Source organism: Gordionus sp. m RMFG-2023, chromosome 5 (genome assembly GCF_954871325.1).
Source record: "Gordionus sp. m RMFG-2023 chromosome 5, tfGorSpeb1-WG-v2, whole genome shotgun sequence".
In the NCBI taxonomy this organism is placed as follows: Eukaryota; Metazoa; Nematomorpha; class Gordioida; order Chordodea; family Parachordodidae; genus Gordionus; species Gordionus sp. m RMFG-2023.
The window spans coordinates 25,662,158-25,681,367 of NC_088779.1; the positions used below are offsets into that span (position 1 = coordinate 25,662,158).

A 19,210-nucleotide genomic window follows, 5' to 3' on the forward strand; every position below is an offset into this window, starting at 1 on the left:
ATGTATAAACTACTTAGTGCTGTGTCAGAAAATGATGACTATCTTGTGAACGAAATCTTAAATAAGCGAGATTACATGCTTTATATTAATTTTCAAGATCAAGAGAATTTCTGTACGCCCTTATTATTGGGTGTTCGATGTAATTATAAATAATAATTTCGATCAATTTATAATTTTTAGATAACTATTATGAGATTTGCAGAGATCTTTTGCATATGGGTGCAGATCCAAATATACCTGATATAAATGGACAAACATGTCTAATGATTGCAACATCTAATAATCATATATCTATGGTTAAATTGTTATTAGAATATAAAGTTAATGGCAAGAATTTAGTTCTCCCCTTATATATTGCTTCAATGATGGGTAGGATTGATATAACTCGTGTAAGTCATTTTCATTAAGGTAAATTGAGATTCACTTATAAACTCCCCTCCTTGGGAACTTTAAGTCACAGATTTTCTCTATTTGTTAATAATTTATATTCATTTAAATATTTATAAATTTCTGGATATATCTTAACAATTTTAAATTAAAATTACTTTATAGTTCTCTTAAATTTCCTTAATCCTTCAAGATAAAGGCAATTTAATCAATATTACATTGTAATCAATGTTATACAGATAGGATACAACTTTTTGAAGGCCATTACAATATTGCAGATATTAAATTTTTATTGGCTAATTACCCATTCTATATTAAGAATCTGATTTTGTTCATTATACATACTTAATTTAATATCTATAATGCTAAAATTTTAATTAACCTTATCATATATATATTCATTTATATTATCAATGTAAAAGTTTAGAAAACTTAGAATTATTTATTAGGGTTGGGAAAATTTATGTTTTTTTTAAAAAAAAAATCATTAATTTTCATTTAAATCTAGTGCTGTGAAGTAACTTCAAAAAAGTAACGCCATACATTACCTTCACCTAAAGGTAACGTGTAAAAATAACACGTTTCTTTCTTTGAGTAACGATAATGCAAAATGTTACTTTACTCTAAAACATATTTTATTGTATTATAAAATTACTTTTATTTATTTTTTAATTCTTATTATTAATAATTTAAGCCGAGTTTTAATTCATATCAACCACTTCCAACATTTTTTTTAAAATGTTAAATTATCAGTCAAAATTAATATTCAATCAAAATTCAAAGTAAAAGGATATTAATTAATTTTTAATTTATTTTAAAAGAATATTATGTCCATATTACTTACTTCTTCAGATGAAGAAGATTTAACCCTTCCCTGGCCCCAATTTGAATTATATTTTAAACCAATTAAGAAAATTAATGGTACCAAGTCTACACTTTGTAAATGTAAATTATGTACCTACACAAATATTTCAATGTCAAGTAGCTCAAACTTAAAAAGCATTAAGGTAAAGAATGAATTAATATATAATTATTTTAAACATATAAAAACTTAATTATGAAATGATTAAAATTTTTTTAAATTTCCTTATAGAATTTATTATTAAAATACTATATATATATAGCATCTTATTATTTAACCATGTATTTATTTTAATGACAGTACACAATAAAATAAATTTGAAATGTATAAATTTTATACAGATTATTATATTAAAAATTTATTATACATAAATATTTCTTAAAAAAATAAGATTACGATAAAATTTAAGTATTCTTGTTACTCTTAATTGTATTTAAAAAAATATATATAATTTTTATTTATAACTAATACAAATGAGTATATTATCAAGATATAAATAACTTTTTTTGCAAATGCAATACCTTTATAAAAAACATATAAAGGGTTATTCCATGTCAAATGAGCAAAAAAATCAAGATTTTCGGCCGACCCCTTTCAATTTCGATAAAAAGTTGTACAAAATTTTAGCGCATTAGCAACTATATTAGCAGAGATAATCGGGGTTAAAGGTCCAAAAAACGTCTTTTTTTGCTTTTTACTGATATCAAATAATTAATTTTTAATTTGAAACTAAATATGATCAAATATTGAATCTAATATCAATAGCTAAGTTAATAATTGATAATTATGGCTAAAACATCAAAATTAATTTTTGATAAAATATGGGTCATCTTATGGTCAGTTGAAAACTTGAAATTAATATTTAGAAATGTATATGATCTCCGATTTTTAATTTTTTTAAGAAATATTATCCGTTTACTATTTTTTTAATAATTTCTTCAACAATTAGCATGGCTGGATATTTATTTAAAAAAATATTGCGATTTTTATACTTTAAAAAAATAGATGGCGATATATATAATAGTTATGATATGTTAAAATTCATTTTTCTTATTGATTAAATATATTTTAATGTATAATATATCATAAAATTCTATTATATAACTTTGTAAACCTATTCCCCTGAGATATTCGCAGGATAAAAAATTTTAATAATTTTTTTAATATTTCAATGTAAATTAAAAATAATTAAAAAATTCGACTAGCACACTAACAAAAAAGCAGGATTAAAGGAGTGCAAGAAAATTATTAAGGGAAAAATCGAAAATCACATTAATTACCAGGCCTACCCCCAACCCTCCACCCCCCCCCCCAGACTAAGTCATACCCATCAAGATCAAGAATGTTATGAAATTGTCATTATCTTAAATTATTAAAATAACCAGAGATAAAGAAAATTTCGAAGATTTTGAAAAAATTTTTAAGCAATAAAAATAAATAAAATTATAGTTCTGATGAAATAAGCCGACTCATGCCTGGAATAAAAGATTGTGTATCTGTTAAAGGCGAGAAAGAATCAGTCCAAAGACTTATATTAAATAAGCTTAAATAAATATTCAAGATGTTTAAGGAAGAATACCCAAATATATCAATTGGATTCTCTAAATTTGCCGAACTTAGACCAAAAAACTGTATTTTAGTTGGAGCTAGTGGCACACACACTGTTTGTGTCTGCGCCATTCGTCAGAATGTGAAGAAAAATTTAAAAGATAGGGAATTTTTAACAATTCTAGATTATTCTGAGAATTATTCCTTCATTTTACAAGATGAAGTTCAGGGATTTCATTGGAACAACGTGCAGGCCACTATACATCCATTTGTAGCATATAAATCTGGAGAAGAATTAAAAAATATAAATTTTGTTATTTTATCCAAATTTAATTCTAAACCAGAAAAAATAATATATTTTTCAGATGAAGCCGCGTCTCAATACAAGAATCGCAAAATTTTTCTGAACATATGCCTTCATAAATACGATTTTAATATTCCTGCCGAATGGCATTTCTTTGCCACTGCTCACGGCAAAAATGCAAGTGACGGTATCGGAGGAACTGTCAAAAGATTAGTTGCCAGAGCTAGTCTTCAAAGGCCAAATAAAAATCAAATCCTAACCTCATTAGAATTATATAATTATGCTAAAGAAAATATTAATGGAATTTAATTTGAATATGTATCCAATCAAGAATATATTGAAGAGGAATTAGCCCTTCGTAAAAGATTTAATGCACTGCTTATACATGGGACCCAAAAAAATCACGGGGTTATTCCCATTGAAAGACTAAAAACCAAAATATATTCTAATTCCAAAAAATATAATATAAAACAAGTTTCGTTTTTAAATGAGAAAATTAATTTTTAAAATATTAATGGGTATATAACATGTGTATATGATGATAAATGGTGGGTAGGATATATAATCTATAAAAATGATATAAATGAAGAAGTAAAAATCCGATTTTTACAGCCTTGTGGACCTTCAGCCTCATTTAAATTTCCTTTGAAAGATGATATTTTTGTGTTGCCTAAATCTCATATTCTCTCACTGGTCAATCCTTCTACTCCCACCAGTCAAACATATATATTATCTCCTGAAGAAATCTCACAAGCTAGCAAGGCTTTGTATTCCTTTAAATGAAGTAAGATTTAATTAATTTATAAACTATCTTAATTAGGCTAAATTTGTGAAGATTTTAAAAATTTATGATCTGAATTACAAATAAATATATATAATGGAAATTGTAATCGATTTAGTATGATATATATACATTAAAATATTTTTAATCAATAAAAAAAATGAATTTTAACATATTAAAACTATTATATATAGCGCCATCTATTTTTTAAAAGTATAAAAATCGCAATATTTTTTAAAATAAATATCCAGCCTTGCTAATTGTTGAAGAAATTATTAAAAAAATAGTAAACGGATAATATTTCTTAAAAAAATTAAAAATCGGAGATTATATACATTTCGAAATATTAATTTCAAATTTTCAACTGACCATAAGATGACCCATATTTTATCAAAAATTAATTTTGATGTTTTCGCCATAATCATCAATTATTAACTTAGCTATTGATATTATATTCAATATTTGATCATATTTAGTTTAAAATTAAAAACTAGTTATTTAACATCAGTAAAAAGCAAAAAAAGACGTTTTTTAGACCTTTAACCCCGAATATCTTCGCTAATATAGTTGCCAATCCGCTAAAATTTTGTTTATAATCTAATGGGAACATATATAACCAGCCTACGATTTTTCATCGAAATCGAAAGGGGTCGGCCGAAAAATGATTGATTTGACATGGAATGACCCTAAATATTATGACTAAGAATTTATTATAATCGTATTGTAATTTTATTATAATGCTAAAAATTATTTAAAAGCCCTCAAGTAAAAATAATTATATAATATATTTATTAAAACTTTATTAGAGTATATGAACAAGGAGAGGAATTGAATGATGAAATATAGTGTAGTTAAACGGCTCATTTTGAGCCGATTTTTTAAAACGGCTAACTCGATATTTTAGACAGAAAAATATTGCCTAAGTCTCAAGATTTCGATAATATATACCTAGACCTTTGTTCCTTCTATGAGCAAAATATTGAGGCTTGCGTAATATTTTTCTGGACGAAATATTGAGTTAGCCGTTTTTAAAAATCGGCTCAAAACGAGCCATTTAGCAACACTAATGAAATAGTTTCTATGCCATTATTTGATCTATTTGAAGATCAAAATATTAATGATAGTATTGTATTCTTACCTAAGCATCATTCCTGTTCAGCACACATTTTAAATCTTATGTATTGACACTGAAAAGTAACTCAACGATGTCCATTATAAAACCATTTCAAAAATTACATTTTCTAAATGTAAGCTTTTGTAGAAAAAACATGGGCAATCTTCTAACTGTGCATCCATTTTTAAGGAAAATATGGGAAGATATTTGATTAGATCTGTTATAACAAGATGGAATTCTTTCTATAACTATTATTAAATAATCTTATTAAGGTGACTTACCAAAAATTTGATTAATCCTGTGACAAATCTGGATTACAGAGATTTTTCAGATGACGACAAGTCGTTCATAGTTGAATATTGTATGGTTAGTATTAATTAAAATATGATATGTATATATATGATTTTATAGGTTATGGATCCGATAGCTACGGTCAATTTTAGAGAGCGAAGAAAATATGCATTTGGTATATCTCACTCCCATTATAACCATTATAATATCAAATAAAAAATTGGCTTTAAATAATTTTAAGTTTTGTAAGCCGCTTATTGATTCAATCCTGGAAGCCATAGATAAAAGGTATATAGTTCAAATATTGCTTATAATTTATATTTTGACTATCATATTTTCAATAGATTCAAACACATCTATGATGATTATTATATACTATCGGCAATAATTCACCCACTATTTAAAATGGATTGGCCCTGGATAAAATTAGAGGTCAATAAATGAAGAATGCTGGAACTTATTTCCAGTTTGATAAAAAATATTGATAAAGAAAGAACAGGCTTGATTCCTTTATTTAACACACACACTTTCAGATAATGATAAATTTTTTTTGATGAGGAAATGAATGAAGATCTCTGTGAAGATGATCTTTCAAGCTTTTTTCAAAATAAAGATATTTCCTTAAATATTTATAATAAATTCCCCGAATTGAAATTTTTGTTTATTAAATATAACACCACTCTCCCATCCTCTGCACCAATTGAACGTGTGTTTAGCACGGCGAAAGGTGTGTTGAGTACTAAGCGCTCATGTTTATCTGATCAAATTTGAAAATCAATTGTTAAAAATAAATAAAAAATTGTTACATAAAGATGTTATCTTATAATATATTATTTTTGTATAATTTTATTCATATTATAATTATATATGAAAATTTTTTTATAAAAAGATCTTATCTTGTATGTTCTTTGTGTAAAGTTTTATTTTATTATATATTGTCGGAAAAAAAATAAATATTTTTTTGCATTATATATAACATTTAATTTTTTTAAGTAACGAGTATAGCCCATTACTTTTTTGAAAAGTCGGTAACGCGCGTTCCTTTTGTAAAGTGGTAACGAGTAACGGTAACGCGTTCCATTTTTCAGATGTAGCGAGTAACGGTAACGCGTTTCTTTTTTGTCGTAACGTTTACAGCACTATTTAAATCACAATTTAAACCATATACTCATATTTCTAGAGAAGTTTCAAATTTAGATTGAAAAATATCTTACATCTTTTACCTTGGTATGATATTTCTTTGTTAATAAAAAGTTAATGTTGTAGAAGATTTGATCAAAAAATTATTGAAAAAATATATATTGATATGACATAAGCTAATTTGATATTTTGTCAAAAGCTGAGCCAATCATAAGTTTATAGATATGTGCAAACATTTTTTTTTAATATCAGTATATAGTACATGATTTACTCACCATCAAAGTTAGATATATTGGAAGATATCTATGTTAAATTAAAAACAAACAAAATATTATTTAAATAGTATATGTGTAATTATATTTCTAATTATAATGATTAAATTATTTTTGTGCAAATATAGTAGAATAAATTTAAAAAACTCATATTTCTGTTATTTTTACTAAGTCTTTATTTTTCTGGACTGTAAATTTTGAACCTGAGCCTCAGAAATATTTCACTGAATCATAACTTTTTTTGAAGGAGGGTCCATAGTAGTGTTGTTAAACGGCCCATTTTGAGTCAATTTTTTAAAATGGCTAACTCGATATTTTATTAAGAAAATTATTATGCAAGCCTTAAAATTTTGCTCATAGGTGGCACAAAGGTTTGAACATATATTAACGAAATCTCGAGGCTTAGACAATTATTTTTCTAGCTAAAATATTGTGTCAGCCATTTATAAAAATTGGCTTTAATCGAGCTGTTTAACAAAACACGTCCATAGTCCTATTTAATAAACTAATTGGGTCATTCCATGTCAAATGAGCAAAAAAATGTGATCTTCGGCCGACCCCTTTCAATTTTTTCAAAATTTGTTAATCAAATAAAGGTTAGTGTAGTTAAGAAATAGCCAAAATTTTAGACTCGTAGCATTTATATTTTTGGAGATATTGGGTTCAAAGTGTCAAAAATGATGTATTTTTACCATTATCTGCCTTCATTCAATTAAGCATATCTTAAAAAATACATAATTGTAAATAACAAATTTAATATCAAATTACGTTCAGATAAAAATATTTTTTAATTTTTTTCCCAATTTCCGGTCATTTTATTCAATTACGACCTTCAATTTAAAAAATTTTTTTAGTAGACATTACTAAACTCTTCCTTTATATTTATAAAAAAAATTGGTCGGCGTTTTTGTATAAAATTATATATTAATAAGTTTTTAATGGTTTTTCTTGAACTATTTGATATAATTTAAAGGATTATTCATCTTATAAGTGAAAATAACAATAAATGGGGCTTTCATTCAATTATAGAAATTGTCTATCGATAAAAGAAATTTAATTTATTACTTTATTTTTAATTTATTATAAAATTTTTTGCCCATATTAATGAATATTAATAAAATATTTCCAACCAAGTTTTGAGTTCTTGAATATATGAAATCTTGTGCATTCCATATGATGCCAAAAATAATATTAAAATTTTCGCTACTCAATTTTTTAAAATATTACAAATATGAATATATTATTATTATGAAATTCTTATATACAAAATAAAAGTATTATCATCATAAAATAACCCAAAACAATATAAATATTGGATCGGATTTTCTAAAATCAGCATACCCTTACTTTTAAATAAGAATAACAATAAATGAGTGTTTCAATCAATAAAATATATTTATATGGGCAAATGTGATAATTGACCAGGGTCAACACATTTACGCGATCAAATAAACATATTGTTTATTCTAAGGACATCAAATTTATAACATACAAATAATGGCTATCCGTAGGTAGAACCACTCTTGAAACAATAACCAAGCCAGTAGATGAAATTATCAATATCTTTTTTGAAAAAATAGAATCTTTATTAACACATTTTTTTATTTCAACGCAACAATCGTTGTATTAAAACAATCTAAAATTGAACTTAGACAAAGGCCAATATTTAATTTTATGTGATTTTTAAGAAAACTATAGCTTTATACTTCAGGATGAAATACAAAGTTATCATTGGAATAGGGCCCAATCCACTGTTCACCCTTTTGTTATATATTATAAAGTTTGCCAATATTTGTTGCCTATATGTAATGATATCCGAATCTTTGCAACACAATACAATAGCAGTACATTATTTCCAAAAAACATTGGTAAATTTTTTAATTAATAAAATTTGTATGCCAAATAAAATATTTTATTTTTCCGATGGCTCCGCTCAGTATAAAAATCGTAAAAATTTTATTAATATTTGCCATCATGAGATGGATTTTGGGGCACAGGCGAAATGGCATTTTTCTGCTAAGCACAAAAATTTTATTAATATTTGCCATCATGAGATGGATTTCGGGGCACAGGCGAAATGACATTTTTCTGCTACAGCACACGGGAAAAGTGTATGTGATGGGATTGGTGGCACTGTTAAAAGATTAGTCGCTAGAGCTAGTTTACAAAGGCCTTACTCAAAGCAAATAACCACATCATATGGATTGTACAAGTTCGCTAAAGAAAATATTAATGTCATATATTTTGAATATATGACCAAAAAAATTATGATTACGAAGAACTATTACTCAGGGAAAGATTTTCAAAAACTAGACTTATACCTGGAACACGGAAAATTTACACCTTGATTCCAACAAGTTACATTTATTTAAAAGTAATATGTATTCCAATTCAATAGAAAGCACTATAGAATATTTATCATATAATGATGAAAGTATAATTTTTGGAGAAATATCAGGATACATAACGTGTGTTTATGATTCTAATTGGTTAGCCTTTGTTTTGGTGAAAAATCAAAAGCAGGAAGAAATATATATAAAGTTTTTACACCCATCCGGACCTTTTAATTCCTTTACATTTTCAAGTATAGACGACACTCTTTACTTGTCAAACTATCATATCTTATCATTAGTTTCACCATTAACTGCTAGGCCGTAGTTAAACATTGTCGTCACAAGAAAGTAAATGCGCTACCGAAAAATTAGAATTTTTACAAGTGAGTTAATTAGATTTTTAAATTTATATTATATCAATTATTTTTAATATTTAGGGCGCCATATATGAAATGTACAAGATTCTGATTCATATATTCAAGAACTATAAACTTTGTTGAATATATTTTATTAATATTCATTAAATATATGTTATATAGCCAAAATATTTTATAATAAATTATAAATAAAGTAATAATTTAAATTTCTTTTATCGATAGACAAAATCTATAATTGAATGAAAGTCCCATTTGTTGTTATTTTCACTTACAAGATCAATAATCCTTTAAATTATATCTAATAGTTCAAGAAAAACCATTAAAAACTGATTAATATATAATTTTATACAAAGACGCCCCCTTTTGGGAAAATATTTATACACTTTTCTAAACATTTTTATTGATTTTGAAAATGAAGATGGCCGCGTCCCAGACCAATTTTTTTATAAATATAAAGGAAGAGTTTAAATGTCTACTAAAAATTTTTTTTAAATTGAAGGTCGTATTATTTCCAAAAAATTGTTTTTAGTCCTTGCATATTAAATAAAATGACCGGAAATTGGAAAAAAAATTAAAAAAAATTTTTCATCTGAAAGTAGAATCTTTGTACGTAATTTTGATATTAAATTTGTTATTTAAAATTATGCAGTTTTTAAGATATACTTAATTGAATGATAGCAGATAATGGTATAAAAATACGTCATTTTTGCCACTTTGAACCCTAATATCTCCAAAAATATAAATATTACGAGGCTAAAATTTTGGCTATTTCTAAATAATTTCTGACTACATTGAGATTAAATTTATACAATTAATTATATCATTGAAACGATGAAATACAAAATAATATTTTCTTAATTCATTAATAATAAGTTATTTTTCATATGAAAATTATTTGATTCTAAAATTATCTAAGTTTTTCTCTTTCCTAATTCTAAATTTCTTGATCAAATTTAGTAAATAGAAGTTTACTTAAATTGTTAATTTAAATCAAATTTGCTAACCCATTTATTTATATAATTTTAAAATAATGAACATTCTTATTTTAAAAAAATCCTAGTGCACTGACAACTTCCTCTTTCTTTCCAAGTTTTTTGGTTAGGGTATACCAGTTCATATAAATAAAAAAAAATCAAATGAGGTAATATGGCCACTTAAATATTTTAAGCTATTATATTATATTTATTTAATCTGTCAATTTGTAATTGATGGATATAGACGTTTTTCAATATATTATTGAGAAGATATTATATTACTATTAATTGTTTTTGTTGAAAATTGAATCATGTGATATTTTTATTAAGATTTTGATATTGATAAGTGTTAAAGATGATAAAAAAAGTTTTTTTTATCCCCCTCTTTTATTATGGTTAAGATGAAAAAGTATTTTTTAATCCCCCTCTTTTGTATATGTTAAAGTTAAATATTGTTTACAATAAAATGAAAGCTAAAAAAAGTGTTTACAATAAAATGAAGTTAAAAAAAGGTTTCTCTTTTTGGTCCCTCTCTTGTTTTAAGTTAAACACAGTGAAAGTAAAACATATGGCTTTTGTGTTTTCTCTCACTTTATACTGGATTTCTTACTTTAGGAGTCCTCAGTAAGGTGATCCGAAAATATGAGTTAGACCGTTAGGTCGGAGACCATCCTGCATCCCAAGGTATATTTTGAGTTTCGGGAAGTATAGGGGGGTAGGTTTTATCCCCAATTATGTACGATAAAACTAACACAACTCGTTTCCACAAAAACGTTCTTTTTTTCACTTTGCGCCAATTTAATTTTAATTTATAATTGCGCCTTTTATTTTCCCTATAAAAGGGACGAATTTTTTATAGTTTACATATACTTTATTTTTTCTGTAAAATAATTTTGGAAATCGTTACACACTTTTTTATGTTTATATAATCTTGAAATTTTTTATTAATAAATTATTATGACTACGACCCGATCTCAAAATCATTTAAACGAAGTGTCTCAAAATCCTTCAATAAGAAATAAAGAATAATGTTTTATATACATATGAAATAATCTTGAAACGATTGAAGCGATTTTTTTTTGAAGGTTGTTAGGAATTTCCATCTATAAATTTTTTAAAAATATGATTTAGCTAAGAATTTTATCATAACTGGTCATCTATGTGTTAATTTATTTTTTTTGGCATAATTATATTTTTATAATCAATTTCTTAATATATATCAGATACCTCCAGGCCATGCCCTAAGCAAATGGGTTATGCCGTATATTTTAAACCCAAATATTTTAATTTAACATTATTATCAATAAAAATTAAAAATAAATATAAAATATTTTAAAAAAAAACTTGAGCAGTTGGGCATGAAATTTTTTTAAAAAAAATCTTGACAGGACCTTAAAATAACCTGGGCTTAGCCAAAAAAAATCTGGATTGGGACATTCAAATGGTACCTTTGCAGACCTCTGATATATATTGTATTTTTGTTTAGTCAAATCTTAGTAAATATTATTTGTAAAGCCTATTTTTAATGTATTAATTTTTTGTTTTTAAGCAGAATCATTTGTGATTCTCCTAAATTTCATTTTTAAGATATCTATTTTTAATATTATTATTTAAATTATTTTTTTTATAATTTTGAACTCCCCTTGAAGGGGAGATGATTGTAATTATTTTTTTCTTTGTTTTTTTTAAATTTTTAAAGAAAATAAAATTTATTATTATGTCAAAATTTGTTTGTGGTTTTGGATTTCCTTCATTATTCTTGTAGATACAACAGGCAATAAATATATTTATAAAATTGCCCAAAAGCTCATTTTAGGACAATTTTAAAAAATAATAAATAATATATTTATGATGATATATATATATATATAAAGAAATAAACAGGACTTAATTCATAGTTTATATTAAAATATACCTTATCATTTTGAGTTAAATATATTATTTTTCTTAATTTTAATATAAATTATATTCTTGTGATTTATTTCATAGAAATAAATTCAGAAATTTCTGAGTGACTATTTTTCAATTCAAATGATATTAATATTCTTATTACACACAAAGAAATGTAACATGATTTAATTCATTAGTAATATTGAAATATACCTAATATTACTTATGAAGGCTAAATTTAAGGAATTTAGAATAAATTATATTCTTATTTCACAAAGTGTTAATATATTCTGACTGATTTTTATTTTATTAACTTAACATTTACCTCATGGACTGATTTTATTATTTCTTTTACCTACATTGTATTTACTAATAGTTTCTTATTACTTTGGCTGTTTAAATGATTGTTATTTTATATTAACGATTAAATAAATTGTTAAATTGAATTTCATACATAAAATTTATTAAATCCGACTGTTAAAATTTTTTAATATATATTTTTATAACTATCTTATTTTTTTTCTCTATACCCTGCCTACCTTAACACAAAGAAATATGGTTATGGGGAATTTAGTGGCTTTTTGGAAATCTTTTCAATACAACAAAAAATACCTATTCATAAGAAACAATATGAACTATTTGGACAACCCCATTTTTTAGCTGCTGTCGACATGTGCAATGTAAATTAGCCTTTTTAAATTTGTTGGACATTAGGATGACCTCTTTGAATCCAATGCCAACCCAGCAGTAAAGAAAGAATTAATTTGGCTAGCTTGGAAAAATTCGGGAATTCAATCCTCTTTCCTCCGAAAATTTAGAACATCCATATCCTGTGAATGGCGTCTATGGCATTCTTGTTTTAAATCAATTAAAATAAAATCTAATCATAATTTGTGCTTGTTATAGAATATTTATTTGCTAACTTTGTCAAATAATAATCTATATTTTATAATTTAATATCATCATACTCTATAAGTTTAAATTATTTAGTAATGAATTCGGATCTATAATTTTAAAATAAAAAGTAAAATTAAATACATATAAAATATTACTTGCAGATCTCAAAGAGGAAATCATAACATAAAGTTTTTTTTAAACATATTATCCCTAAGTAAAAAATTTTCTGAACTTTCATTATCGCTTACTATTAAATGTAAAAAGTAAGTTTAATGTAAGCTCTTTTTTGAAAATAGATATTCAACTGTTTCTTTAAACTTATGAAAGATTAATATTTCCTCTACAAAATCCTATTCAAAGTTTGAAAGCTTGAGATAATGTTTTTCAATTCTTTTAAAAACATTATTAATTGGTATATTATTTATAGATTTAGTATTTAGATAGACAGCTCTTAAAATACAAAGAAATTAGTATATTTTAATTTATTTTAAAATAGTATCAATGAATGATCAAAATTTTAATGCCAGCAGGATGGTATTCTGATTTTTTTGATGGATAAAATATTTAGTAACCTGTTAAATTTTTACCTCAGCCCATTTATTTATTTTTGAATTTTCCCAGATCTCTAGTTGGGGCTTGGGTAATATTATTTTTGCTAAAATCTTGATCTTTCCATTTTTTTAAATTGGCTAAATCAAGTTGTTTAACATTTCTTACATATCCTAATGCCAATGATTTGATATTGCTTTGATTAATTTTTTCCAAATTATAATTTAATTAGATCTTATTGAAACATGGGGCAAATCCTAATTCAACTAGAGATAATCGTAATTTTGAATTAATAGACACTCCGTTAGGAATCGCCATATCAAATGGTCAAATTGAGATTGTTAAAGTATAGATATAATATACATATTTTATTGTTATATTAAAACTAGGGATGTTAAATATTAGATTGGATCAGAATCAATATTCACCATTTAATTCTGACTCATTGTTTTATGATTTAATATACATATTTTATTGTTATATTAAAACTAGGGATATTAAATATTAGATTGGATCAGAATCAATATTCACCATTTAATTCTGACTCATTGTTTTATGATTGTATATATATCAGAGACCTCCAGGTCCCGGCTCTAGTATTATCTGACGGTGCAGAGTTATTTCTGAGGCGTCCTTTATTATGATTTTCAATCTTTAGGCTTACGTTCGTGGTTTCCTCAAAAATTTCTGGGATAGGAACGGCGTAATGATCGTAGAATAATAAATTAGCAAGATAATAATTTATATTCCCGATCGCCGTATATATATATGCGTGAATGCGGGGCCCCCTAACACCAAAAGGTGCTGGAGGACCCCGTGGTCTCGCCGGACCAATCTTTTTATTGTTTTATATATGTTCCTTATAACTATTATGTAATATATATCTATAATGTTATCGATTTTACAATTGTGATTATCGCGCATTAATATAAAAATGGCGGATATATAATGGCGAAATTGGTGTATAAGATGTATTATGACCCTGGAAAATTTCTGGGATAGGAACGGCATAATGATCGTAGAATAATAAATTAGCAAGATAATAATTTATATTCCCGATCGCCGTATATATATATGCGTGGGACTTTATTTCTGGCCGTATATCCCAGAGTTTTCCAGGGTTAAGAGAAGGAAATATATATTTAATGGGGGGGGGAGGTTATGATGCAATATGTTGATTAAAATATCTACATTTATTAGAAAAAAAGGAATTTAAAATAAAGGTATTTCATATCGCGGGGGTATTTATGTATCATTGGTAAGATAAAACAATTCGCGATTTATTGAAAAATACATATATGCAATATAAGCTTATTGGGAGGGGTGGTGTTCCTCGGGGAAAGAAGATTCTTCCTCGTAGGCGGTGTTGATTGATAAATCCAGAGTTCTTTCGAACATACCCGGGTCGAAGTCTCGCTCCATGTTTGCTAAGTTGTTTACAAATTCGCTGGCGTCGGCTTCGTCAGTAGTATAGAACGGGGTTGAAGCATAGGGGATACGTCCGATAGTTTCTTCCATACTCGGTAGGCCTGCCGTGTCTAACCCGTGTAAGATAGCATGTGCCTCGACGCTGGGGATCCATGTTCGGCTAGGCGAGTCCGCTAGATTGTTTTCCGAGGGTATCCAAGTGAGATTTCTTGATAAGTGTACAAAGTTATAGAATCCGAGGGATAGGATGATCCTTGTGACCAAATGTTCGCATGCGGGGGATCTGAATCCTCCTTTTTTTATGATAGTGTACGCTACTTGGCTATCCGTCACTATTTTAAACTTATTGAGTGAGTATTTGCACCCCACCCATATCGCTAGGAGCTCTTTTTGGTTGATGTGAGGTGTTATCATCTCTGGGACTCCTAGGGCGTGTTTTGCCTCGTCGAACGTGAAAGAATATCCTGTGGTGAAGGTGTCGGACACCCCTATATGGGTTGAGGACGCGTCGACATGCAATATTGTGTTGATAATGAAGGTGAACGGAAAGGGCTTCATTAGTGCATTTATTGCTGCTACTGCCTTCGGATATGCCTTGAGGTAATCGATGGGCGGCGGGTCCTCCGGGTTGAGCATTGTGTCGTAGTAAGGTGCCAATACTCTTGATAGCCCAGTGATCGAGTATGTGTAGTGGTTGAGAATTCCTAAAACTTCTAAGGCGACGTTGCGTTCTATTGCCATTGATTGTAACGAATGTTTGTATTATATCAATTGGCAAAATTTCAGTCGGGATTGATTATCTTTATCCACACTTGCCGTCTTATTTGTGAAGTTTATGTATATGCCTAGGTAGGAGATTTTGTTGGTGGGCGAAAGGACTGACTTGGAATCATTGATTCTGAGTCCCCATGCCGATATCATATCGAGGAGGGCAATGGTGTCATTAAAGACATATTGTTCGTCCGCGTGGAAGATGATGATATCGTCGAGATATACCGAGAAATTAGCCTTTTTTACCGATTTGGCACATAGGTCTAATACGATATTTTGCAGCGCGTATGGCGAGAATCCCGCTCCCATTGGGAGGGTCTTGTACCGGAATTTCGAATTGACGGTCGCGAAGCCGAAGAACCTCCTCCTGCTCTGGGCCAGTGGGATCGAATAAAAAGCCGATTTGAGGTCAATTTTTGTCGCCACTGTTGCTGACGCTAGCATCGGAGCGATCATGGGTATGGTCTTCAGCTTGAATGGGTACTTGATGAAGTTGCGCGACACGTTAGAAAAGTCCGATATGATTCTCGGCGTCCCATCACTCTTCGGTATGAGGAAGAGGGGCGAGCAAAAGGTATCGTCGGTCATCTCGATCACCGATGCTTCGACTAGTTGGGCCACGATGGGGAGGTATTTGTTCGCTAATCTAATAAAACGATTTTTGAAGTATCCTCTATTATCCTCGATGGCTTGGTTATCTAGTTTTGGGCAAATTCCCTTGAGGGCAATTCTCTTGGTGAACGGTGACTGGCTGGGGTGGGGTTTGAGGATGGATGATGCAAGGTTGAGGCGTGCTGACAAGTTTACATCCAGATTGTCTGTGGTATCGTATCCCATTTATCTTAATAGGTTGTGGAAATTACCGATCGAGCCGCTACCGACCGCTGGCGGGGGCATGATAGCGTGGTCGCGGGGCGATACCCTATTCGCGAAGAGGTTGGCCATGAGAATGGGGTCACCTCCAACATCGAATTGTTGGACATCTGGTAAGTAATCGTTGCCGTTATCATCGTCGTTCGATGGCTCGTCATCCTCGTCTTCTACATCCATGGTCTTTGATCCCCCGCATGCGAACATTTGGTCACAAGGATCATCCTATCCCTCGGATTCTATAACTTTGTACACTTATCAAGAAATCTCACTTGGATACCCTCGGAAAACAATCTAGCGGACTCGCCTAGCCGAACATGGATCCCCAGCGTCGAGGCACATGCTATCTTACACGGGTTAGACACGGCAGGCCTACCGAGTATGGAAGAAACTATCGGACGTATCCCCTATGCTTCAACCCCGTTCTATACTACTGACGAAGCCGACGCCAGCGAATTTGTAAACAACTTAGCAAACATGGAGCGAGACTTCGACCCGGGTATGTTCGAAAGAACTCTGGATTTATCAATCAACACCGCCTACGAGGAAGAATCTTCTTTCCCCGAGGAACACCACCCCTCCCAATAAGCTTATATTGCATATATGTATTTTTCAATAAATCGCGAATTGTTTTATCTTACCAATGATACATAAATACCCCCGCGATATGAAATACCTTTATTTTAAATTCCTTTTTTTCTAATAAATGTAGATATTTTAATCAACATATTACATCATAATCTCCCCCCCCCCCATTAAATATATATTTCCTTCTCTTAACCCTGGAAAACTCTGGGATATACGGCCAGAAATAAAGTCCCACGCATATATATATACGGCGATCGGGAATATAAATTATTATCTTGCTAATTTATTATTCTACGATCATTACGCCGTTCCTATCCCAGAAATTTTCCAGGGTCATAATACATCTTATACACCAATTTCGCCATTTTTATATTAATGCGCGATAATCACAATTGTAAAATCGATAACATTATAGATATATATTACATAATAGTTATAAGGAACATATATAAAACAATAAAAAGATTGGTCCGGCGAGACCACGGGGTCCTCCAGCACCTTTTGGTGTTGGGGGGCCCCGATAGTTTATATTCAATTCAATTGCAATTCTAAAAGTATATAAAATATTTTCATTGGAAAATCTCTTATTTATAAAATAAATAATAACATTAATCTAGTTACATAATAAGTAAAACAAATATTTTATGAAATTTAAATTAATATTTAAAATTATATCGAAGATTTCTTTTTAGAAATACATAAATTTCCAATTTATCAGAGGTCAGTCTGGGGTGATGGGGACTATATCACTAACTTCACTAAAGAGTAATTCCATGGCAAATCGACCAGCGATTCGGCCGACCATCTCAAAAATGAATGCAACTTGGCATGTTAGTTATTTATGTTGTAAATGTTAATAAAATCAAAATTTTAGAGTGCTAATAGCTCAACCAGATCCAAAGATATACGCCTTCAAAGTCGAAAATCGCGAAGTGCGTGATTTCATTAAATCTTGTTATTTTAAAAAATACTTAAGATAGAGTTACAAATAAGATATCATTTTATAGCCCTTAAAATTTTACTTTGGAAAATATTAAAAAAAAATTCAAGTGTTTTCTTATTTCCTGTAAATCTAAAAAATTAACATTAGGAAGGGATTTTTTTTGAGTGTTAATATTCATTAAAAAATGTTTATTACCTTTATATTAAACGATTTAATAAAAAATCTCGATAACCATTTTTGTTTTTTTAATTTTATTTAAATTTTTGTTATTTTTATAAATAAAAAAATGCAATATAGATGGCGTAATATTAATTTTTTATAATATATAATTTTTAATTAAAATATGAATAGTATTGTGATTAAAATTAAAAAATCAATTGAGTATAACCAAGAATGATATCCTGGGGCGATAAGTACAGGCAGCCCATACAGATATGATTTAATTAGGACGCTATATTGTAAAATAAACATTTTAAAATTTTTACAAACAATATAAAAATAAATACCTCTTATTTTAATCTTATCCCATTTTGTGCTTATTAATAGAATTTCTTGAGACGATAATTTGTAGGTACGTCCTGTCACTGTAATAGGATATACTACTGTTATTATTTGATTAATGGGTAATCATATCTTTTCCGCATTTGTGGGGTAAAAGAAGGATGGTGGTGGTCCATGGGGATGTAAAAAGGAATATATATCTCAGTAATTTCATTCTTTTTTAGTACCGTGGCTAACCACCAAAAATCGTCATAAACACATGTTATGAATCCTTTAATATCGGCAAAAGACAAATTATCGGCATTTGAGATATTGTTAATTTGAAAGTCTCTGCATATGAATATATTTTTGATTTAAGTTTACTTAAAAGGAAATACAGCATGTATTTCC

At 28.2% G+C, this 19,210-nt stretch overlaps 1 protein-coding gene across 1 annotated transcript in view; it reads left to right on the top strand.

Annotated features, from left to right (window-relative positions):
* Positions 1-19,210, top strand: part of LOC135930295 (ankyrin-1-like) — a 40,399-nt gene continuing 21,189 nt past the window's right edge. The window contains exons 1-3 of the mRNA XM_065467075.1: positions 1-139; positions 181-389; positions 13,952-14,065. Of these exons, the coding sequence (XP_065323147.1) occupies positions 1-139; positions 181-389; positions 13,952-14,065 (462 nt within the window). The remainder of the gene's footprint in view (positions 140-180; positions 390-13,951; positions 14,066-19,210) is intronic.